Source organism: Sitodiplosis mosellana, unplaced genomic scaffold (genome assembly GCF_009176505.1).
Source record: "Sitodiplosis mosellana isolate CC-2019 unplaced genomic scaffold, AAFC_SMos_1.0 Smas_scaffold_6226, whole genome shotgun sequence".
In the NCBI taxonomy this organism is placed as follows: Eukaryota; Metazoa; Arthropoda; class Insecta; order Diptera; family Cecidomyiidae; genus Sitodiplosis; species Sitodiplosis mosellana.
Window position 1 is genome coordinate 3,721,379 of NW_022601467.1, and position 25,516 is coordinate 3,746,894.

General features: G+C 38.6%; 1 protein-coding gene across 8 annotated transcripts in view; it reads left to right on the top strand.

Annotated features, from left to right (window-relative positions):
* The window catches only part of LOC129578623 (RNA-binding protein Musashi homolog Rbp6), a 380,177-nt gene that overhangs the window by 315,326 nt on the left and 39,335 nt on the right, over positions 1 to 25,516 (top strand). For all 8 annotated transcript variants that reach the window (XM_055467457.1, XM_055467458.1, XM_055467451.1 and 5 more), the window contains one exon: positions 23,926 to 24,008. In XM_055467457.1, coding sequence (XP_055323432.1) covers positions 23,926 to 24,008 — 83 coding nt within the window. The remainder of the gene's footprint in view (positions 1 to 23,925; positions 24,009 to 25,516) is intronic.

Consider the following 25,516-nt stretch of genomic DNA (forward strand, 5'->3'; position numbering starts at 1 on the left):
GTGTGTGTGTGTGTGTGTGTGTGTGTGTGTGTGTGTGTGTGTGTGTGTGTGTATAAACAATGTGATTTATTCGAATGGTATTTTGTGAATGTATCAAATCAATTTAATATTTGGAATGCGGAGCAAACCTGTGACCATTAGCAGCTGGTCGTTGCTTGGATTTGCAATCAACATTTTTACTCTCGAACAAAGCAATGAGAGAAAAATAGATAGAGCTAGAGAGAGAGAGACAGCAAAATGAAAAGATAGAGAAGAGAAAGGGCGTTTCATTGATTTCAATGCAGTTCACTTGCGGCTAAGCTTAAACATCACTTAACGCCAGACGGTATTAACGGAGCCATTGTATATTCAATCGAACTAAGAAGACGCTTGGCTCCAGCATGAAATGTTTACGTTTATTTTCGCAAAGATTCCTCATACAATTCCATTCAGTTATGAAAAGTTCCTAAATTCAAACAAAGCAGCAGCAGCAACAGCAGTAACAGCAGCAGCAGAAAACGAATATCAACTTGAAACGGAGCATGGCATTAAGAAAAAAGTTTAATTTATTTATACTACATAATACCAAACTTTTATCAACAAGTTTTTGTGTGACTTTTTAACTATAACTCTGTGCTCGAATGAGAAGCACAATGATTTACGTTTTCCGATAGAATCAAAACAACCGAAACCGTTCGATGCGATGTTGCTTTTGCTCTCGGTTGAGTTTGAAGAAAAGTTGCGTTCTACGTGTTTATGTGGAATGGTTTGCAAAGAAATCACAACATAAACTGTTTGTTTGCTCATCGACACCGATTTTAATGCCTCATGTATACTTACTTTTGTTTTTCTCGGTGCGTGTTTTTCAACCAATTCGGTCTGACCAAAAATTCGCACATCCCGAAAATAGTTTGGTATACATGGTTCGTTTCAGCGAAATGGCCAAAAATTACATTAAAAAAGATTACACTCAAAATGAAGCATGAAGAAATAATGTGCAGCACAAAACTCTCATAAATAATAAACTAGGTATTCTTATGACCGAGCGATTGGAATGTCAAAGAAGTAAAAGGCAAAGAGAGAGAGAGAGAGAGAGAGAGAGAGAGAGCGAGAGAGAGTGGGAACAAACGAAAAGCAAGCGGCAAGAAAATGGGAGACAAGGGACTGGGGAAAGACGGAAACTGACGATACTTTCATTCTTTCAATTATAACTCCACGGATTGAATATAAGGAATGGTTTGAAAGCTGATGCGAAATGCGAACAAGGGAAGCGCCGCCACCGATTCGAAAAGGAAGGGAACGTCCAACTAAAAGACAAGGAAATAAAACAACTACTAAGATGAACATTATAAAGTATGGTGATGTCTGTTGTCTCAGTAAAGTTTATGGTTTTATCGTAAGTAAACATAACACGAAACTCAAAGTTGACGCGACGCGGCGCGCGGTCACAATCATTTCTTTGCCATCCCCTTTTAGTGTGTGTCCTTAAATAAACGGATTTATATTTATTTTCATAAAATTGCGACTACTTTCAAAACACACATCCAAAAATTGTTGACATGAAAATGCGAGGGTAAACAAAAGTGTGTGCGAGAGAGGGAACGACAATAGAAGAAAAAAAAAACCATAAACGATGAAGAAAGAAAAGCAGTCCAATAAAGCGAGTGCGAAATAAAAGTTGTATGAGTGTTCATAAGGAAGTCAATAGATCGATTGGTTTCAAATGAATAAAAAACAATGGCGTTTTATTCAACAGTTTTCGATTTTTGTAGCTCTTTGTGAAATGGATTTCGGAGCTAGGCTTCAATTTTGTTCATCCTTCGCTGTGTGATAACACTCTTGCAAATAGTTTACATACGATCCACTTTATTTTCGCTACGATGTTTTGTGTTGAATAAATCTGAATTATGAAGTTGACGGCATTTTCATTTTTGGTCTGGCGGTTTTCAGTCGCACATACACAATTCGCTCATTCACTCACTCACCCTCTTATGCTAACGCTCACTTTTGAACAGGCCAGAGAGAGAGAGAGAGAGAGAGAGAGAAAGAGAGAGAGAGAGCGTGTGTGTATGTTCGCTCGCTATTTTTCATTGTAAGTAACAACTGATATCGTTTGGCTGTTTGCTTGCGGTTCCGAACGAAATGACTTCGCTAGATGTATTATTGATAAGTGTAGGATTCCATCTTTTATCACCCTCACGACTATCTCTGTGCTTATGTCTCCGTTGGGTGCTGTGCAATTTGTTAACTATGTTTTATATGAAATGGCATCAGGCAAATCTTTCTTTTGTCATTTTTTTAATCAACACAACAATTCCTGGCGCCATTAACGTATTCCAAACAGCAGTTTGGCTAGACATACATGACATTGCTCTGTGAGCGCGCGCTATCGCGTGCGTGTATGTATTTGTATCGGGCGCAAATGATTCGTATGTAAACAATCTGCCATTGAATTTCATGATGATGTTGATGATGACAATACAGCCAATAGAGCCCTTGCCGATGACATCGTCGAGGTTTACGGGTTTTTTTTTCTTTTCTTTTTTCTCTGGCTCGAACATTTTTCATAAATTTTTCGGTTCTTGTTTGAGCATCAATGCTCACAGTGAATTGAATGCGTTTACACTTTCACGGTATGATTTTGAATGTGCCATGTAGCACGAAGCTCTCGCTGAATAGTGTGGATCTCAGTGACAAAACCATCGAATACAACACAAACTCATAATTCCAAACACATCGTAAAACTTAGCAAGAGAAGAAACTTGAAAAAAAAAAAACACACACACACATGCATGTACAGGATAGCCATTGAAATGGTATCTATAGGAGTCATAAATGCGGCTGAAAAGCCAAAGTGCTGTCACACAATTTATCCCAATGGAATCATAAAAAGTCTTGGATTGTGCACGGTTGAATAATCACCGCCACTCAGCTCACAGATGAACACACGGATTTATCAATGTTTCGCTAAATACCAATTATCAAACGATAGTGAGACACACAAACCATTTTCCAAGGTTTTCGTGTGTCCTGTATTTTGCGTTTTATTTGCAATTGAAAAGGACGCAAATAAAAGCATAACGATAGCGAATTGTGTCATTGGTGAATGCTAGAGAGAGAATGTGCGATAGGGCGAGGACAAGCGAACGAAAAAAAGGGTGCAGATTTCAAGAAAAGTTCAAAATACAAGAGCCATTGATATTGAATCTATCGCATACTCGATTTTTAGTTTATGTTTCTAACGGCTATTTTTTTTATCGCCCCCCCTCTCTCTCTTTTCCACACTCTACAACGATGCATTACTTTTGCCCGAAAAATTTGTTCAAACTAGGAAGTGAGTGCTTTTGTTGGCGATTCTTTCGCATTACTTACTTATTACCGATTTATTTTTTCGGTGATATCCCATCGGTTCTGGTGGGTTGGAAAGCCGCACAGTTGTAAGCTTCCGATGTCAAATCCAGCTGGAGCGTACCCGTGCGCAAACAATGAATGAATTAAATGAAGCAAAAAGAATCGGGATTCGTTCAGTCGAAATCATCATCGATAAAAATGGGATTGAAACGGGAAGAAAGGCGAAGAAAAAGAAAAAGAAAACGAAAAACCCGTAACATAAAGCAAATCAATGGTATACTGGTTGGTTGGTTGGTTGGTGGATAAGGAAAGTAACCCTAATTCATAAGTTTCGATTCTTTTCGAAGAAATTCGGCGACCGTATTCTTCATACCAATGAGTGAATGGGAAAAGGGAAGTGGAAATTTATTATTGCATTTTCGCATTACCACATCGAAGAGGTTGGCTGGTATTGCTATAGTTTCGCATTTGCCATTGTTCTTTGTTATAATAAACAATTCGTTTGCAAGAGAAAGAGCAGCAGCAGCGACAGCGACAGTATGAAAATGAACAGAGGGCGAGCTATAGATAATTATGCAAAGGATAATAACGCGCACCTAACGCACAATTTACGTCTCACTTTATAGAGAGCCACCATTTGGGTGACATGTCTCGTATGTCTATATTTCAACGATTTCCAATTATTCAACGCCAAACAATGTCTTATTAATGTCATTTGACCGGAGCGCATCTCAATCTTTGATCAGAGCCGTTCATCTTTGTCGATGCTGCTGTTGTTGCCTGATGCTTCTGTTGCTGATGCTTCTGCTTTTGCTGTTGCCATTGGACGGCAAGCCATTTGATTGGTTAGAAGACAAGGCTGAATTTATAAAATATCACAAACTCATACCCGCTCAATGGAATTCGCATAATTTCTCATTCGGGTGTGTTTGGTGTCGATTTCTCGCGTTGGTAACCATCACATACACTAACCCACCCAGATGCATACACACACACACACACACACACATAGTGTGCCGATGAGAGTTTTATCCAAAGTCATGCTACCTTTTATTGCGTACTTTAATTTATCAGCGCATTTATCAACGCCGAATTGTTTATATGGATGAGTCGCAGATCCAGTGAAAAGAGGACACTTAACAAAGGTTATATTTTATATCGTTATCGCTATGCGAGATTTGCTTCACATAAGCTCCCGACATTACTTCTGTGCGCACGTAAACTGGCATCTAATTTATCAACTCGGCGAAACACATTGAATACTGACAATATAAGAAATGAGATACATTTTGGTTTCCCTTTTAATGCAAGTTTTCGCGCAAAAATTTTGTGTGTATGTACGAATATGCTATACAGCTACTGCTGCTGCTACTGCTACTGCTACTGCTACTGCTGCTGCTGCTGCTTTCACTTTGAATTGGCGCAAAACGTATTCGTCTTGTGGAATCGTTCGTGCGCTTACTACTCTATATATATATATATATATATATATATATATCTCTCTCTCTCTCTCTCTCTCTCTCTCTCTCTCTCTCTCTCTCTTTCTCGTCTCCGAACGAATTGCGCAATGTCACTTCTTCTTTGGTTTTTACATCGACAATCGCCTGAATAAGAATAATGAAAACGCTGTTTAGTGCTAATGTGTTGGTCATATGTTACAACCACTCGCAAATAAATTCATCAATCAGTCGCTTCACTCGTTTCCATTCAGTGTTGGGGTCGTTTTGCATGGACAAGAAAGAATGGGCGAACGAGCGAGAAAAAAAGAAGAGAAAAAATAAAATAAAATAAAACGAAGACAAAGCATTTAAAATCTCAACATATTTACTTTGTGTGTCAGTGACAAACAGTTGATGAATCGTAATCCTGAATGAAACGATGTAGCATTCTTTTTCTACACTCTCCAGAAATTGAATGAGTCAATTTTGTAAGTCGAAACTTTACGACAAAATGTGCTGATATCCTTTGTTCTTCTATTTGCTTTGTACGCTGTGCGGTGTGTTTGTCTCTGGGTATGTGTGGTAATAATGCGTTGATTGGTTTTATCAGCAATTTCAATTCGGGTACGCAATTGATTGCTCTCACCCAATGACGATGGAGAAAGAAGAAAGGAAGTGCAAATTAGTATGATATCTTTTATTCAATGTTCTTGTAAATGATTTTCGCACCAAATGCGGTTGGCATGCATGGTATGAGTGTGTGTGTGTGTGCGTGTGCTGGGGTGGAATATGCGTCTCAATTCGTTTGCTTCAATTGTTCCCAGTTTAATTTCATACGATGATTTTGCGCTCATTCAACTCGCACTGTATCGATACATGGTTTTAATCTAATTCATTCAAGAATTAATGTGTCATTTGCCCATATCCCGAGCTGTGTGGAGTTAAATTCACATTTGTTTGGATTCGAATGGTGCTGGTATCCAGAACACATGCGGCCATTTCCTACTGCCAGCTCTCTCGTTTGCTTTTGCTACAGAAAATGGGAACCATGAATTTATTGTATTGATGCTGTACGCCTCATTATGCGTGCTTTATGTTTGTATATGGCTGGCGTGTGTATGTGTATGTGTATGTGTGAGCGTGCACGCGAGCGAGGTAGAGTGAGGGAGAGAGAGAGAACGCGTTTGTGAAAATTCACTTTTGACATTTTTATTGGCGTGCAATCTCTGCTGCTTCGTACAGCATGCGTGAGTATCCATAGAGAGCGCGGCGAGAGAGCCGGAGGATGAGGACAATATAAATCACGAACAATAAGAAATAGCGTTGTAAGTGGCTAAAACGGAAGATTGAATCGAAGAGAGAAGTGACAAGCAAAGAGCGAAAAATAGCGAGAAATGTAAGGAACGATGTAATTATACTTAATCACTCCTAATATACGGACACGGGCGAATGAATGGGCAAACGAGCTGTCGAATGAATGAATGAAACAAGCTATGCACAACGCGCACCATACATATTTCACATAAAACAGCAGCAACAGTAGTGGTAGCATACATGCACGACCATGTTAAATCTATGTTGTATTATTTTTTTCTTGCTTTCATTTTTATTTTCGGGTTTGGTCTATGTGTATGTGTGTGTATGCATATTCTCGCTCTCTCGGACAAAGCATGTTTCCATCGTGCTTACATATTTATGTCACATTCAGCCTTTTGTTCGAATGCTGATGACAAACTCACAAGTTTTGTTGCTGGTGCGCTGATTACTCGTTATTCGTTAGGCAAAATGGTTTCGGCAAAAAGGCTTGCCTACCACTAAAGTGTCGAACAAATGCGACGAGCGATAGCTGAATTGCACGCTGGTATAAATAATCTGCACAAAGATTCATATGATAACGACGTTTTCCCTCTTTTGTTTCGCTCTCCGAAAATATGTATGGATGTGTATGGATGTGTGTGTGTGTGTGTGTGTGCGTATGGTTCGCACAATTTCGTTTTGTCACAATAACACATATCTTCGGAATGTCTTTCCCATTCCACTATGGTGTTTCGAAGCAACGACGAACCAGCCACACGGCCAAATACATGCGTTCGCCTCGCTTCCTTTCTCTTTCACTGTCACTCGCTCACTATCTCTCTTTCGCGCTGTCTTTTTCACTCTCAGTCGGTCGCTGCCAAATACCAGCAACACATAACCAAAAATATACGCGCATCCACGAAAATTTAGTTCGTAAATTTACATTGCGATGCGCGCGCTCTCGCGCGCATACTCTTCTCCGCTCTCGCTACATACATTCAATGATAAGCACAAAATAGAAACTGCCTAATGGATTTTCCTTTCTCATTTCGTCGTCATTCTTTCGCGTTCATTTATCGTTTCTTTTGTATTCGATTTCCATGGCAAGATAATCACAGAACATCAATTTTTACTGTGTGCATGCGTTTATTTGGCTCTTTCGTTTCACTATCTATTTGCGTCTCATTTTCTCTTGCTTCACCTCCCTGCCTCCCGCACACACTCTCACTCTGTCTCAACCGAAATTTTCAGTTATTGGGCTGTGAACGCGCGCGCGTTTCTAGCTCACTCACTCTCTGCACTTCACATTGGCATTGTGTTTGCCGTTTGATATGAGTTCATTGAACAGTTTTTTTGCCGCCTTTATCTTTTGTGTCAAAAGTGCTTCTGTGCACGATGAATGCGTGCATTGGAGTTTTTATGATCGACGGTAGCACCCTTAAATTCGATGGTAGAATTTGCTAATTGAAAAACTCAAATCAAGCAAACCAAGCACGTTTAATGCTTTTGTTTTATAACTGTTTAATAACATTTACCTCGATTTAATGTTTTGTGGTGACTTTCCGCATTACCTTGAGCGATTTTTGAAAACTACACTACAATCCCATGAGGTATTTGTATAAATGTATGTGTATCGAATATTTCGGCGCCTTTCAACACGAGGACTTGCATCGATGCGGAATAAAAAATACAAACATTTTCTATATGTATATCGATAATGAATTTCCCGTAGCGCATCCAACATCTCTCATTTTATGCAAACTAACTTCATCCACAATCCAACAACTGAGCAGCATTACACACACACACACACATACACACCGCATACATATATTTTCAAAACGAATTTCCTTGGAAAACACCTGAGCTCCTCGCCGCCAGAAAATTGTCAACGAAAATTAATCAAATTTGTAGCGAAGTTTTCCTTGTATTCCACCGAAGCATCAGCTCCACCGTTTCCGAATTCTATCGTTATATTTCAAGTGTGACAGCAGCCGACATGCGAATAATTTTGAATAAACGCTTGTGTTCCATGACAAACCACAGCCAGCCAACTTATTACATAATAAAGTGAGCGAAGCGAAGCGAACAGAGTAAGAGAGAAAATGCGAGTGAGAGAGAGAACGAAAGATAGAAATGGAATCAGTAACCATTGTTCGCCTATATACATTCGCTGAAAATTAATGTCACTGCGAGTAGAATCTGAATGTGGGTGAACAAGAGCATCTCCATCACATCGTGTCGGAACAACGGCACACAGAAAGTGAGAGAAGAATAGAAGAAAAAAAAATAGTATGGTGAATTTTGCGCGCATTTCCATCGCAAAAACAGCACCAGCAGCAGCAACAACAGCCGCACCACCACCAACTATTGTGCCTCGTAAATAAGTTGCATTATAATAAGTTTTGATTGGCTAAAAGTTTGACAAATTGCAATTAAGTAAAACATTTCTCAAAATCTTCCACACCAATTTATTATTATGATTGTTATTATTATGAATTCAAGTCATTCCATGTTACACAATACACAGTGCTATATCAGCATTACGCCAATGAATATTGTGTGATGGTCCCGGGCTACATAGCGCGTTGTTCCCGGAAACACAGTGCACACAGCGATACGATACGATACGATAATAATGAACGAAATCGACGAAACGAAAGTACACAGCGACACAATGAGCAAAAGCAGGAGCAGCAGAATTGATAATGACAAGGGAGAAGGAGAGAGACCGAGCTAGAGTGAGACAGAGAGTAAAAAAGCAAATGACGATAGAGACAGCTTTTGATACGGCAGATGTAAAATACACACATTGTAATGAACCAACACACGGAACAATAATGTTTCCGTTTGAATAAACAATATCAATAAAATGAATTAAATTTTGCAGTCGAATCAATAATATTTGCTCATTTCGGGGAATCGGTAACGAGTTATTTGGTGTGCGACCCACCGGATGAATGAAATGTACATATTTATGTGCATAAGATTTGACGAAAGCCGTTGCTGTCGTCGTTGTCGTTGTTGTTGTCGGCACACACACAGCCACCATATTCGGCTTAGTGATTGTGGGTGTACATAATGCCACACCGAATAATACCTATGAGAAATGTGAGAATGAGGTTGAACGAGCGAATGAGATGGAGTTAGATGCGCGCGATGGAGCTTTCCCATTATCAGCATTAATTTAAAATTATTCGACTCTATCATTGTTAATGCAGACGATGTCTCAAGGAATTCCACCAAATATCAACATTTCAAGCGTTCACATTCAATTTATTTGGCGAGCGAGCAATGCGATTCGCTTTCGCTTCACCAAAAACCATTGTGTAATTTTGTGATGGCAAACTGCATACAATGTGATTGTGTAAAATTGGCGAATTTTTTCCTTTCGGTTTTCGGAGGAATTGGGAAATTGGAATAATCCATAGCATACACTATATATACTTTTGCTTGCATTTGAATGAAAATGAGTTCAGTTTTCAATTTCTTTTCAAATCAATCTCATCCTAAAATAAAACGACCATAAAGTTGGTTTTCTAAATTTTTTTTTATATGCATTTTGAACTTCCACATTAGTTGCAGGCAGCAGGCTGCAGCTTATGCAAACACAGCAGCGTTGCTAATAAAATGAGATAGATATGCATATATTTACTGTGTGCCAAAAATATAATAATTGAAACATGAACATTTTCATATTTTGGAAGAAGGAAAGCAAACGGGCGGACACAGGGTAAACGAGCGATTGAATGAACGGCAACAAGCCCGCTCGCGACTTCTCTCTTTGGGGAAATGAAAAAGTTTGGCAAAACTCGGACCGTATTTGATAAACAATTATTTCACATTTTCCCAGAAAGTTTGTATGGTGCCGCACAGTCACATTGAATGTATCATATGCAAATTGATGAGCCACCTCATTTTGTATGGATCCTTATGCTGCCTTTAGTTTGCGGGCAAAATTTTCACTGAATCATTTATGGGTTTTTCATACAATAACGAGTTCGTATGGAAAACTGTGCTGCTATCTCCCTCTGTGCATATGTATCGTGCAGAACAAATCGCCCATTTAATAATGCGTTTTCGGCGAATTTGAATGGTAAAAACTGACACTTTAGCTGCACAGTTTGGTTGCTGTGTGCACTAGCGTGCATGGGCACGCTGTATAGAAATCAACAGAACAAAGCATGCGATTTGCAGAGTACTACTCTGAGAGTAGCAAGAGCAGAATGATTCCCGCCATGTTTATTGTTTTTCTCTCACACACAGAGTATGAGTTTTATCACCCAAATATCTAAAGCTTCAGTATCCCAATCGATGAGGTTTTCGAAACGATTTGATTATTATGAACATTTTTTTAAAAACTTGATTGAAGTTTCAGTCGTATAACTTTCAACATGATTTCAACACATTGAATTATCACAAGATTGTTGTATTTTCCCATTATTGATTTTAGTTTGACAATCGGTGGTGGTGCTGCGACTGCTGTTAAATGAACCATGCATTCAAATGAATATCAAAGGCTCATCGTCGTCGTTAACCTATGTCAATCTTTTCAATTTCGTTGATTGTTCACTGTTTGACTGTTTAATCGAGTGCACATGACGATGAAAAACCGCACCGCATTTTCCATTATTATTTGCTCGAAATTGTTTGAATTTTCGCATTTTGGATTTGGTGACGTTGATCACAAATTATGCTCGGATCCAAGACACGGTTCGCAATGTGATAATAATCCGCCAGCACAACATACATGCACACAAATGGTATTTATAGGGTGATGGCTTATGTGATTGGGGACATTCAATAAATCGAAATGCTTAATACAAAGGTTTTTCAGTTGCACATAATTTGATTCATTTCATGCGCGCATATTATACTTAAGCACACATGTTGGCGGCGACGCGGGGCCAGTTTGACATGGAACGAACGCATAAAGCACAGCTGTTATAAATACAACCCGAAAATGAGGCTGTATTATGCTTTAATCGAACTAATTTGTGCATTCACCGATCAATATTTTATTTTATTTTCTCTTTCTCTCGCTCGCCCTCTGCCAATGTGTATTTTTGGGGCGAGAAAGCAAAGCAAGCGGATGAATGCGCACTTCACGGATTCGAAATCATTTCAGTTTCCGAGTTCAAATAATCAATGCTGATTCAATTGAACGTATGATTATAAGTAATGCAGAAAAGAGCTTTTATTTGTTTAATAGCAATCACACGCACACATATACAAAGTTTTTGTTGTCATCTGAGTGTGCGATAGAGAAAGGTATACCCCAATAAGTCCGGGCCTCATAACAACTAACGAACATTGAATACTGAGAATATTGTACGTTTGGCAAATGGAATTCCGGAAAACAGAGAAATTCTATTGTGAATCGAGTGTCAATATTGATAGACAAAAGAACCCGGCATTTCCAAAGGCAAAGTTCCACCGCCACAAAATGCATTTGGATTGTGTTTAATCAGTCATGTTCAATTTTCAATCGAACCGAAAATATGACACATTCAAAGCGACATACCGTACATGTGGTGCAATTGTGTTCCAGAAAACAAGAACCATTATAATCATACTGTCTAATCAGCAGCCACAAGAACAAGATAAAGCTCTTTTCAGTGCATTTTTAAACATTAATGCGGTTTTGCAAATAGTAGAACTGACATACACACGCACACAAAGTGCTTTTCCGCAACCAATGTGCTCATTTGGCTCTGTTCTGTTTTCTGTTTTCTTTCATTTTTGGTGTGTCCTCCACCTGATGAAATGCAAATTTAATATTTGTTTTTTCCCTCCCTCCCTCTCGCATCATTATTAGTGTTTAGCGCATTTTATGCACTTGTATTTTATAATGCATAGCCTAATGAAGGTAAATTATACATCGCAATTTAACAGGTTGCTTGTCGGTGCGTCGTCCTCTTTTGATGCGCTGGTGAATGCTTCTGCATTTTTGATGGGCTGTGTGAATAGAACATGAGGTGATATGAGCGAGTCATGTTGTAGAGCGTTTCGAGTTTGCTCGAGCGGTAAACGTTCATGCATCCATTGGTTGATGACGACGACGACGACGACGACGACGACGACGACGACGACGACGTTGATTGTATTAAAACCAAGAGAGAAATGAATTAAAATTGTGGATTCGGTTTCGGTAAATACTGGGCTCCGTTGAACCGGGTTCTCCGGTATCGTTTTTTTCTTTCTGAACAGAAGATCATATAAGAATGATTCTGACTTCTTTTTTTGTCGACTGCTTCTTCTCAATCCCACGCTCCCTGTCCGCTTCCAGCACGAGTGTTTTCAAAAACCATTATGCAAGAGAAATGAGATGCACTTATTAAAATTGATTCCCTTGGGTGAAACATTGGTGCGACTCAATTTTGGCTCGGTAACCGATTCACCTAAGCTCAATGGGTCATCATCATGTGTATCTGTCAAACATTAATTTAATTTGTTTGTTAAAATCGAAAATACAAACATGTTGAGATTGGTCGTGGCGCGGCTGAACCAATTTCACCCCACCCAATTCCACGAATCACAAAAACTTCAAAATCAAAGTGCACATTTCGTCCAATGGGCGGTGCAATTTTCATGGAATTCAAAATGTCAGTACCTTTAATCTTGTGCGCACACACACACACACACACACTGATTGCATTGACAGCAACCAATATCACTGCATTCAAAATGCACCTTCGTACATGAACGATGTCAAAATGTTCATGAATAATTAAGAAATGTCTTTTTCTATTCGGGCACTACTGAATGTGTGCTATAATTTTTTGCTCATTCTCAATCTAGTTTTCCGCTTCCGGGAGAGGGCAAAGAGCAAGGTTTCGCATTCACTGTGCGGTTAGTGGCCAAGTGTGTACATATGCCCAGGCAAAAATGCCACATGAGCTCAAATTAAAAAATAACATCGAGCATTCTCATGAGATAGATATTTGGAAGCATTGAAATTCCAGCCATCGGAATTGACTTTCCAATGTTACGGAATGAGAATGGCTAGACATTCAAATTAGGATTTATCTTAATGATACATAAGATAGTCGTCGGATAAAATAAAATAAAAATCGGGTTCTATGGGCAAAAAGCCAGTCGATTTGAAATAATTTTTTCCATTTTCAAATAGATGACAATAATGTCGTTCTATTCATCTACCATCGGTTGTTGTTTTTCATTACAATCCATTCATTTCCTTAATGTTGATTTTAATTCGATCATTAAGTCTCATTATCTTATAGTGGAATAATAAGATTTGTGTTCATCATTTCCGAAAAATGTTCACCCAAATGAAAACCATTTGTACTTTTTCAATCTGTTTGGCTCGTTGTGTGGATTGCATTTTTTGTCTCTCTCGTCCGCATTCCGCACTCGTTTCGACAACACATTTTAACGATGGTATACTGTGTGAGTGGAGAGTTTTTGGCGTAAGCCTTCCGCACATCATGGCTAAGCCTAATCCGTATAATGGATAAAAGCGAAACACGTACATTATGTTTTGTAGACGCAATTTATACTTATATGTTGTCGAAAGAGAAACAGAGAATGCGAGAGAGAGAGAGACAAAACCATTTTAATCGTGCAACGAACGAATTTCTCGATATGTATCCAACGTGCATACGCACATTGACAGACAAAGAGATTTTGTAATTAGATGCTATTAATGTTTGGGGCCATTGTTGTTTCAAGGCTGTTGCTGTTGGCTAAATTACTTCAATTATATGTTCAGTCAGCTTAATAGCTAGGTGAAACATAAAATCGACCCAAGCACTCAAATCGCTGTGGAACCGAACGAAAAAGAAAGCGACCAACTTAACAAAGGAGATTAACATTTTGATAATTTCAAATCACAACGAAATCAATTCCCATTTGAAAGTCAAATTGTCGAAATGTACATGAAGAAAATAATTCAATACATGGAACTTTGATCCATTATTTTGCTCAATAGAAATGGTGCTCGTTTCTTTTCCCAAGGATTTTTTTTTCCATAGAACATCTCACATTTATATCGAGATATATGATGTCAAAATGTTCGTTACAAAAGAAGATGTGTTCCATTTGGAAAGTGTGACCTTTATTCCGCGAAATAAAATGGAATTGAGGTGATTGCTGATTAGATTGTATGGTTGGTGTAACCTTGTTTTGCCTTTGCTACATTCATTTATGTGTATCCGAGCACAATGATTTTGCATCCATGTGAAAAGGAGTGCGATGCTTTTGAATCATCAAGAGATTTCGTCTTATTATGGCCATGAACAACCAAATCGCTGCTGTCTTCACATTTCCAGAAATGGATAGAATGAGGAGAGTGAAAAAGAAGCATCGAATGATGTACCGAATTGATGACATGACAATCATCGTCCATAAAATGTATGGCGTTGTGTGTATGTATGTATTGACATTGTTCTCGTCAAGTGTTCCGTACTATATTTACTGATTCGATTTAAGTTGTTATGAAATATGTGAAACGTGTACCGATCGATTGGCAAACCGAATTCTATTGTCATCATTTTTATCTTGTTCACCCTAATGCGTTTCCCTCCGTACATACATGCGCTCCCTCTCTATCTGGTCTTTCTTTCTCGCACATTTACATTACCATTCGAAGTGCGTCACTTTTAAAACTAACCGAGTACCTGATACATACACACACCCAAACATATTTACTACAAATATCTTATCAGATTGCCTAACATCACCATCGTCTGCATCCATTTGCTTACTCTCTCTCTCTCTCTCTCTCTCTCTTTCTCTCTCTCTCTGTGTGTGTGTGTGTCACTTTCTGTGTCGCTCCTTTGCCATCTCTCAAAATGTTCGACAATCATCCATTCCCGTGTTAGACTAATGCGATACTTTAGCTCAATTTTGGCGTTAGATATTTCGAGTGTTATGCCATACGTAATTAAGTATTTGATAATGTAGAACGAACGAATGAACGAACGAACGAAAGGTATGTGTAATCGAATCGAATCGCTTCTCTAATGCTCTTTGGTCGATGCTATTAAACGCATCATTTTCTCGATGCCTGAGACGAAATTGCGAACGAAAGCCTCATTTAATATCTAATCCACTTTATAGACATTTTATCACTCGTCCATACACATACACACACTATCTTTTTCACCATGGCTTCACACGCATCTACTTTTACGATAAATTTCACATTGCACACAATGTCAAATGTCTACGATCAATTAACAATATCTGCAAACGATATCGAGCCATATTTGCAAAGTTTCATTGCCATCGCCTCACCTTATCACATGAACACCCCGAAAAGCGATACTGCTGCTGCTGCTGCTGATGCTGCTGTTCAGTTTCAGGCGGCAGCGCAAAACTGGTTGACAATGTTAAATTTCAAGATTATTAGAAGAAGCATCAAAAACCCATTCACATACTATGAGCAAAGCATAAAAGACGAACGCATTTAAGTTGAAAGCTTCGTAATTTAAATTAAGTGCTTTTTATTGCATTTGCAAGACTATGTAGCGTGTAAATTAAGTTTTCGAATTAACACCGAAACACGCACACACGCTCACAAATAAAAGAAACAACATCATCATCATCATAGCCCATATATGCAATATAACAACATGCAATGGAATATCGGAATTGGGCGGAGAATTGATGATAAAATTTGAAATTAAATTTTTGCTCCGATTCATCATCAAGGAAGTTTAATCGGTTTATTCTCAAACAAAACAAAGTGACTGTCTTCATTGTCGGCACATAAAAAACGCAAAAGGAACAACAGGAGCAAAAAACGAGCCGATGCAAATTTATGATTTGCATGTCTGATTTTCAATGAGATTTTTAGAATGAGATAAAAAATAAATGTGGGTTTTTCATTAAATTTTGTTTTTTTTTCCTTCATTCCCATGAAATATTCAATTTTCAAGCACATAAACTTCGTTCGTTTCGTTACACATGCCACATTCCAATTGATTTGATGCGCACAAAGAGAATAGAGTCAGTGAGAGAGAGAAAAGCTAGATTTATTGTGAACGGTTTTTATTTCGGATGTACATGATTTTTCTTCGGGCCATTCCCCCCCTCGATGAATTGATGTTAATATGTCGATATCAGTTTTATGGTGTTTTTATAAGTCCTTTTGTTTTCTCCGATACGATTTTATTTGACTGCTGATACAATGTAATAAATTTTTCGATGACAGCTTTGCAAAGCGAATGGAACACATCGGCATTTTCAGCCGATTCAAGCAGATTTCGATTCGATTCGATTCGATTCGTCGAAAGCAATCGCAACGAAATCCATGGGAAAATCCATCAGAAAAACGAACCTACGCAACGATTCAGAAAAATCGACTTATGTATATTTTGAGCTTAACAAAATGCAATTTTTTTCTGCTGTTATTGTTTTTCTAGTTCTGGTTCTCGTTCTTGTTATCGTAAAGTTGAACATATATGATATAAAGTTACCATTGAAATTCTATCCCGCTTGAAAATTCAAGCTTTCAGCATTTTATTTAACCAAATCAAATATCTATACTAGAACATTTCATCCACAATTCTCGAATGTAGTACACACACATTCAACAGAATGAATGCTACGCAGGGAAGGTATATTCAAAATGAATATCCGAAAAAACAGTGCAAATAAATCCTTGAAATTTGTTCTAAACAGCATTAAGCTTAATCATAATGCTCTCGCACCTTTTGCCGAAACAACTTTGTTTTCATGTAGAAAATAATTGCATGTGCAAGTTTGTTATTACGTATATATATGGCCGAAACGATATAATATGCAGTGAAAATGAAGGTAAAATTTCCTTGGTAATTGCACACATTTTGAAATATTAAAATAGCAGTCCCGGCAATTCACTGACTTCAAAATATTTAAAAAGTATTATACACTCTCCTTTTGACACTGGAAAAAAAACAAATAATTGCTCAGTTTGTGATGAAATTTCAAGCCGTAAATGGTACATTCTGCTTAAATAGTAGAAGCATTTTCAAAATATTTTTTCCATACAAAACTCTTGCTGTGGATGTGGCCGAGAGAGCGGCCGAGAGAGAAAAATCATAAGCTGCACGAACCATAAGTTTTTAAATTACTGTCGAATAAATGATGAGAAATGGAAAAGGAAGAAAAAACCTCACAAAAATCGTTTTGATTTCCTCTTTATGCGGGTGGTGTGCAGCAAATGTGAGGGCAAGAGACAATATCAAGTGGTAAAATACTTGTCGATACGACGTTCAATTTGATTCGGTAAAAGTTTCGTTTTTCTCTCTTTCTCTGGATATTTTTGTATTGTTGCATGTGTTTAGCTGTGTGGCACAACACGCTACACGAACATCAAGCGACTATCTCTTTTCGATGACTTTCACTCTCCAGAGAAACTAACAAAAACCGATTTTATTAGGTATGCCTGTCACTTGGCCAGAGAATCAAACTATCATTGTGCGCAGCTGGTGTTTGTATGTGTCTGTTTTTTTTCTCTTCATTCGAATGCAACATATTTCCCAACCGATTACCACTTGCCACATCACATAATTTCTGTTTAAGTTCCCTGTTGAAGGGACTCACAAGAAAGGCGACAAAATGCTATTTCAACGATAGTTTGGAAAATGGCAAGCGCAACGACTGCTAGTGTTGAACGTAAATGCACGCAAATGCTGCATAATATTAAACGCACCCATTAATTTTTCATTGTTTTCCTATTAAGAATGGATGCGTTTAGTATTATGTGACTTGAAAAATGTGTTGCGTGAATCTCAAAATAAAATGGAATTCCGGTGAAGCATTGCGTTTAGTTGGTGGTATTAAATGCAAATAATCGATATCATACGGGGATATTCTCATAGGAGTACACAACGATGAAAAACACGCACTCGCACAACAACATACACACAAACTCATACCACGACGAAACTTACATACCGAAAGTGTCACTGCGGTAAAATTGAAGAGTTGAAATTGGTTTGGATGCTGTCATCGGATTGGTGTCTCTTAACTCAATGATTTTCTGGATTATTTAGTAGACGATGTGATTACATCAGCGCACGCTAATGACAATGCTCGCAGAGTATGTATGTATGTGTCGGTGTCGGTGTATATGGATGTGGATATTTTGTTGGTACAATGCGGTCGGGCAATCGAATATGTATTGTCTGTCATATTGAGTAACATGAAGATTTATTTAAAATTCCTATTAATTATTTTATGCTCAGTTGCCCACTCCGCTACGTCACCGTTACCACCACCATCACCACCATTACCGCCGTCATCCCCATCGTTGCCAGCCACAATATAGCCGAAGTCTTAAATAAACTTATCTGATTTTAAGCTAAAGCCGAAGATTTTGTCTCTCATCAAGGGAACGTGAGCGGTTTAAGAGGTTCGAAAGAATGTATCCAACCAAACGAAACAGTCTATTAATCTCTCGTTTACCGTGTGTAGTTTGCTTCGTTTGAACTGTTTACCAGCTAGAAAAGTCTGTGCCATCACTCCGCCAACCCAAACACCTATCCCAAATACCGTTGATGTTTCATTAATCTATCCTCTTCAGTAAAGATATGACAACAATTTAATGTAAAAACCATTTAATGAAGTCTTGCCTGCATATTTCCACTCACACTTGGGTCGATGTTGGTGTTGTTGCTGCTGCTGTTGTTGATGGTGGTGGTGGTGTTGGTGATGTGTGTGCGCGCGCGAACGACACAGCGGCCCATTAGTTAGCACGATGTATGTCTGCGTATGCGATACATAACTTTTTGCTCAAACGTCATTATCACATCAATATTACTAACATTCTTCGTACCGTAAGTATCATCAGTCTCGCCCACACCATTCGACTGCATTGGCGTTTTATATACGCTCGTGCGCGCTCGCCTACCCGTTCGCTCATTCTCTCCTTCACTCATCGACATGCACAATGGCAAAGTAAACGGTAAACTTTAAATAAGATCACATCGATAATGTCCATGTGAGGTTACACTAATCGATTAAATTTTACACGCTGAACACACAGCGAGAGCGAGCATGAGAGAGAGAGAGAGAGAGAGAGAGAGAGATAGAGAGAGAGTGCTCAAAGAATCCTGGCGACGCCACACAAGTGTTTGGAACGAAAATGCATCTGTCAATGGGTAAAAATCAACGGTGAAACGGTAATGTAAATAGATGCTGACACCATGTCATTAATTACAATCGTCACAACACACACAAACACACAGCAGAATTTCATTCGCAATTAGACATGATTTTACTGTAACGAACTGACTCATTCCCTTTCGCACACCGTTCTTCACTAAACTTTCATTTTAAGAACTGTCTGGCAAGCGGAAAAAAGGGATCCCTTTTTTCACTTCGTCGACGTCTTTTATGGGTTTTTGACAGTCGTCAGGTTGGAAAGTTGATGGACTACACTGCAAAATCGGGTGATAGCTTGCATCAAATTTCTATGTGTGCAAAGTTATGTGTTCTTTTTTCTCAGCGATGCTCTTTGTGCGGTGTGTGTGTGTGTGCGATGAGCTGATGCGCGGTCGGTTATGTACTATATGTATGGGGAAAATTGTGAATGTGAACGTTCAGATGATTGATGATGCTGTACAAAAGCATTGGCGTGCAAATATTGCACAGTAAGAAATGGGGTCTCAAAACGACATATTACAACAACAACAACAACAAACTAGTGAAATGAAAAAGAAAATAATTATTTCACGTTAAATTTCCGCCACGTAAATTAAATCTCATCTGTGCCCCGTGCACATCTGTGCGCGCCGTTTCCGGCACTGCATCGCGCGCGCATTATGGATGGATGGAAAAATTGAGAAGAAAGCAAACTGCAAAATGCGAAAAATGATTCCATTGCAATTGTGGCAAAATGTGCTCGCACATTCTCTCTCTCTTTCTCTCTCTCCAAAAAATGCATTCATTATTTTTCGCGAGCGAGTGCGCACTTGCAACGTCATCGCATTCGCTTATAGTTTGCACTTGATGCACCTTCCAGCTAAATGCATTCGTCTATTTTACCTTCCCTTCGTCGTTGCTGCTGCCACCGTTGCCGCCATTGCACATCAACAGAAAAACAAATAATGGATCACATAACTTTCAGATCAAGCTCAATTCGTAATTAAGAGGCACAACAGCTTCTGGAGGTATCCTAAAAAACAAAAACTTCCGAGAATAAAAATGATGCTCGTTTATTGTTCATTTCTGTTGTTGGAAATTCGTTTGTGATGTATCCTCTTGGTATATGACGTATGCATGTTTCACATGGCATTCGTTTATGTTCCTCCGTCAAGTCACACATCAAATGCTACCATCATTGATGTGCTTAAAATTAAAACGGACACACTGTTGTGTTCGTCTATTGGTTCGCCCGATGGCACGACGAACTCAATTAAATCGCAACAACAATGTAGAGTAGCCTGACAAACTCGAAACAAAGTGCTTAAAATAGAATCGAAGCTTTGCGTGCGAAATTGAAAGCCCTTTTTTGATCGACATTTTCGTGACAGAGTCGAAATTTCACCGAAAACGAAACGAAAAAAAAGAACCACTTTGACAGCAATGTTTTTCCCTTATAGCTGCTGCTAATGTGATGATATCATCGCCATTCATGGTGAAATCGTGCGATATTCATTACATAAATTCACTATTTATCTTATTAATAAATGTTATCATCAGCGTTTGGTTGGTTGGTTGGTTGGTTGGTTCGTTCGTTCGTTCGTTTGCACATCAGCATTTTTGGCTTCGCGTTATGCGAGAGTTACAAACTCCGCAAAGGGGAAGTCATAATATGGAAGTCACTTACGCATATGACACTTATTTCAAGTAATTATGAGGGAAATAAACGACTTTGAAGCCATAATGCGTTTGAACGCAGTGTGTAACACAATGTTAAATGAAGCCACGTATTCAACGGTTTAATCAGTTCAATGCCTTACAATGCGAGAATTTGTATCTCTTTCTCTTTCTCACACTCTCCGCGTGTGTCTGACACACGAACTTTATTCCAGTCGCAAATTGACAAGTAAATGGGTATACAGTATACACACTCCATAATTTCTGTTCAAATATATGACCTGTAATGAGTGCCTGTGAGTATGTGTGTGTGTGTGTGTTTGTGTTTATGTATGTTTGCTGTTTTGGGCCACGGATTTTGATCACTGGCCCTAGCATTGTTGCTTGAAACCGATAGACACACAAACTTTTCTATAGGTGAATTAATGAATTCAATTAAGATAAATAACCATGATTTAATGCAAACGGATGAATTTAATAGTGAAACCTTATCTATGAATCGCAACTAATACACTTGCAGCTGGGTCGCACTGTGATTAGTGGTTAGATAATGGGCCCGGCTGCAAAAAAAGGGAAAATTGAAAAATTATGAACGGTTTTAGCTGGTGTGTCGTAATGTGTTTGCATTTTAGTTTTTGTGTGTTGGCAAGCGCTCAGATTTACTTTGGTATGGGCATTCATTTGTTCGTTCGTTCGTTTGACCTAACGATTTCATTCTGGCTCGGATCATACGCGTTAACCCTAAATAAGTACCACAATGGCGATTTTAGAAGACAAATTTCGCAAATCGGCATGAACCAATACCAAAACAACAATGACCATTAGACTGACAACAATACGGGAAAGTGAGCTAGAAAGAGTGTACGCGAATGGGAGAACTAGCAAGTAAAACCAAACAAGAAATATGTGAGCTGTTTGGCAAAAATTCGGAGTGAAATACACAAAATGCGGTCATAATTTGCACACCACGAACTTTGCATACGGGGTCCTTTGTTTGTATGTATGTAAATATTTGTGTTTGCCTTTGTGTGTGCGCACGATGGTGTATATACAATTATATACGCAGAATGGTGCGGTATAGCCACGGCCGAGACCGAAACAACAACAGAGGAAAAACATTAAATTGCCACACAAAATCGATAGTGACCATCGGTTTATTGGATTATCTATAAATTTTTTATGATATGATTTACCGAAAATAGTCGGCATATCCTTTGCAGGCACTTTTGGGGCCAAAGCATTTTGCTTGTCCACTGCACAGATACAATGCACTCGCTGCGTGTGCATATGTTTGTGTTTGTGTTTGTGCTTGTGTAAGCCATAAACAACGACATTATTTTCTGATATAAACACTAAAGACAAAATATTATTAGCTACTGAAGAGCGGGTGCGTGTAGTAATTTCCCATGCATTTCAAATGTAGCCTTAAATAAACACATGCCCAGGCAAATGCATGAAACGGCCGCCAGCACCACCATCGCCGCAGTCGTCGCCATTGCCGCGGCCGCATTCGGCACATCATGCATCGATTAAATCGAATCAAATCGAAAGAGCATAGCGCCAATGTCGAATTCAAATGTGATCCAGTCCGATGTGGTTCTATCGTGTGCCGATATCGATGTTACAATGCCTTCGAACTTTTCAACACACTAAAGGGTGTGTACTGTACTGTGTGTATACGGCAGTGTTTGCGAACAATGTACACAGTAATGAATTCATTGGAAGTAAATTAAGCTTATCGCTTTTGATAACAGCAAATGGCACGAATCGCGGCCCCACCGCCGGTCCGCTCCGGACAATGTTTTCAACGGTGTATGTTAATGGAACAATAGAATAACAATGGTAATTTTTGACTTGAAAGCGACGGTGGCGGCCGCTGTTTGGTTTTCCAAAGGAAACAATTTCTGCAGTCCGCACATCATGCGATATTGATTATTTGCTATTCATCCATAATACATGAATCTTTCTACGTCAAGCTTTCGAGAATGGAAGACATAGAGAGAGAGGGAGAGAGAGAGAGAGAGAGAATAGACGGGTGGCATTTTTTTCTGCTTACCTCAGCTGGCCACTTTTCATACATATTTCGATTTTATTACGTGCAATTTTCTGGATTTTACGTATTGTAGCCGTGCATTGATTTCCCATACAAGTCATTTCAATTATTGTTTCCATGAGTGATTTGGCATATCGGCCTCTTTTGGTCATACCGACTTTTTTCCGTCGTCTCTTGTTTGCTTATTTATTTACTTCTTTTTTTTCATTTCTACATTTGGTGCAATGACCGGTTGCGTTTCTACTGATAAATATATGCATTACTCACGTTTGAAAATCGTATATGAAGCACTTCCATGGAAGTGGAACAAATACGCTGTCGTGTTTTTCGCACACACGAAAATACAATTGCAACCGTGCATTACTGTGAGCACTTTCTTCTTTCGCTCTCACACGGTATATTGTATGCATCCGTCGCATTTTGAATCGATAGGATTTATACAATAAAATCGATCGGATCACAATTACAAACCATTAGTGCAGACTCATTTTGAATAGACAATGCATGTTGAACTCGTTAAGTAAATAATATATACGTTCACATCTGGTTGACAACATTTACCTCTTCCAACTCACCTCCGCTTTGGTCCCTTCGGCACTCTTGATTATCCGGAATGACGTGCGATGAGCCATTCATGGTGTTTTTCTTTCCTGCATTCAGCCCACAGCCGTATTTTGACCGATTTCATTTTGCCCATCGCTACAATACACGCTCGAAAATCGAAACAACAACTATATTTTTCGGGTGATTTTGACGTGTTTGTACATATATGTGTTCCAACTAAAACCATCGATAACCCAAAATGGAATAGTAGAGAGTGACTGACTGAAGCTTATTGGTCTATTAGTCATGCACCGTTTAAACGATTCAATTTAATTACAATTGTCATTTTCAAGCACACAAGTGCTTTTTCGTTATTATAATGAACGCACGCATTGATGCATCAAATCAAAATCTTTTCCACTTCAATAATAATGTTTTAATCAAATGATGAATATCCATCCATTCATATATTTTTTTTCTGCTTTTTAATTACAGGTTTTGGATTCGTCACATTTCAAAGTGAAGATGTCGTGGACAAAGTGTGTGAAATACATTTTCATGAAATAAATAACAAAATGGTAAGTTATTGTTTGAAACGTAAAAACAATGATCGATTATTATATTACACAGCACGAGAATGGAAGTTGTGTCCGAAAGGCGCTAAAATGTGAATCGACGAGAGTAAAATTTCTTAAATGCCAGCATTTTTCATAAAAAAGCTGCGATTTTTTTAATGGGCACAAAATGTGTGCTAAGTCGCTAATTGTTTATTGCATATTTCTCTGAAGAGCATCAAAATTGATGAAAAAAAGAGAACTTTTCAGCAAATGAACCGAAAAAAGAGCCAAAAAAACTCAAACTAAGCTCAACAGTACCAATTTGACAGCGATCCACCTCCCAAAAACCCAGAACAACAGCAACAACGATTAAAAAGGCTACGACGACTTTTCAAAGCTAACACACTGTGTGTGTGTGGTGTTGATCCATTATAAACCGAAATTAAATACAACCAAATAACGGTAAAATTACAATTAAAAATGACTTTTCATGGGCAGCAATAAAAAAGAACTTAGATTGTTTCGCGCTTTTGTTGCTGCTGCTGGTGGCAGCTACTGCTGCTTCCTTTCCACTTGCCACATACATATACACACGAACACCAACACCACATCAGTCGCAGTCCTCTTCTTTTTTAGTCAATTCGATGCCATCCATGCTTTGCGCGCATTTTACACATCTACACATCAGAGCGTATAATACGCACACAGAAGCGCGCCCGCGCATATAATTTTTATTTAAAAAAAATTTTATTCCCTCATAATAAATTTTAAGCTCATGCTGACTCATCGTTTAATGATCGCTAAGAGGCTATATAGCATTTTAAAGAGAAACGTGATTAATAGGTTTGTTCGTGTTTTCGTTTTTTTTTCGTGCGGGTTTATGTGCGTTTTCATGAGAGGATGAAGCGAGGTAGGGAGAGAGAGAGAGAGAAAGCGCGCTCGCGCGAGTATGAGGATATGAGTTTCCCATTGTATGGCACGAACTTTATTCAAGAACACTGAAATAATTTGGCAAAATTGCTTACGATTTTCTAGTTTCATTTTGCCAAACGCTCACACTGCCTCGCGCATTGACGCTCATTCGCGCTTCCCAACAATTTATTTTCTCATTTTGGGTTGTTCGTTTTGATACTATTAATTTTATACTTGTGCGTTGATGCGTGGGAAAATATGTAGTTGAAATACACGATACAAAGTGGCAGTTTCAAAATTGCAACCAAGAGAACTTACCCACCTCCCTTATCATGGAAAAAAATGGGCTACGAATAGGCTTTAGCGCCATTGAGACGAGCAACCACAGTGGGGATAATTCGATGTAATACGCATTTTTTTTCATTCACCTATTTTGTTTAATTCGCATTAATAAATTACAAAATTCACTTGCCCTTCCATTTGCCATTTCCAAAAAAAGCGAACACATAAAATCTCCAATGAAAAAGTAGACTGACAACATTCAGTGTAGAAGAAATATGTCGCAAAAAGAATAAATGCGAACGCGTTCGCGATGCGGCTCAAAAGGGAATTTTTCA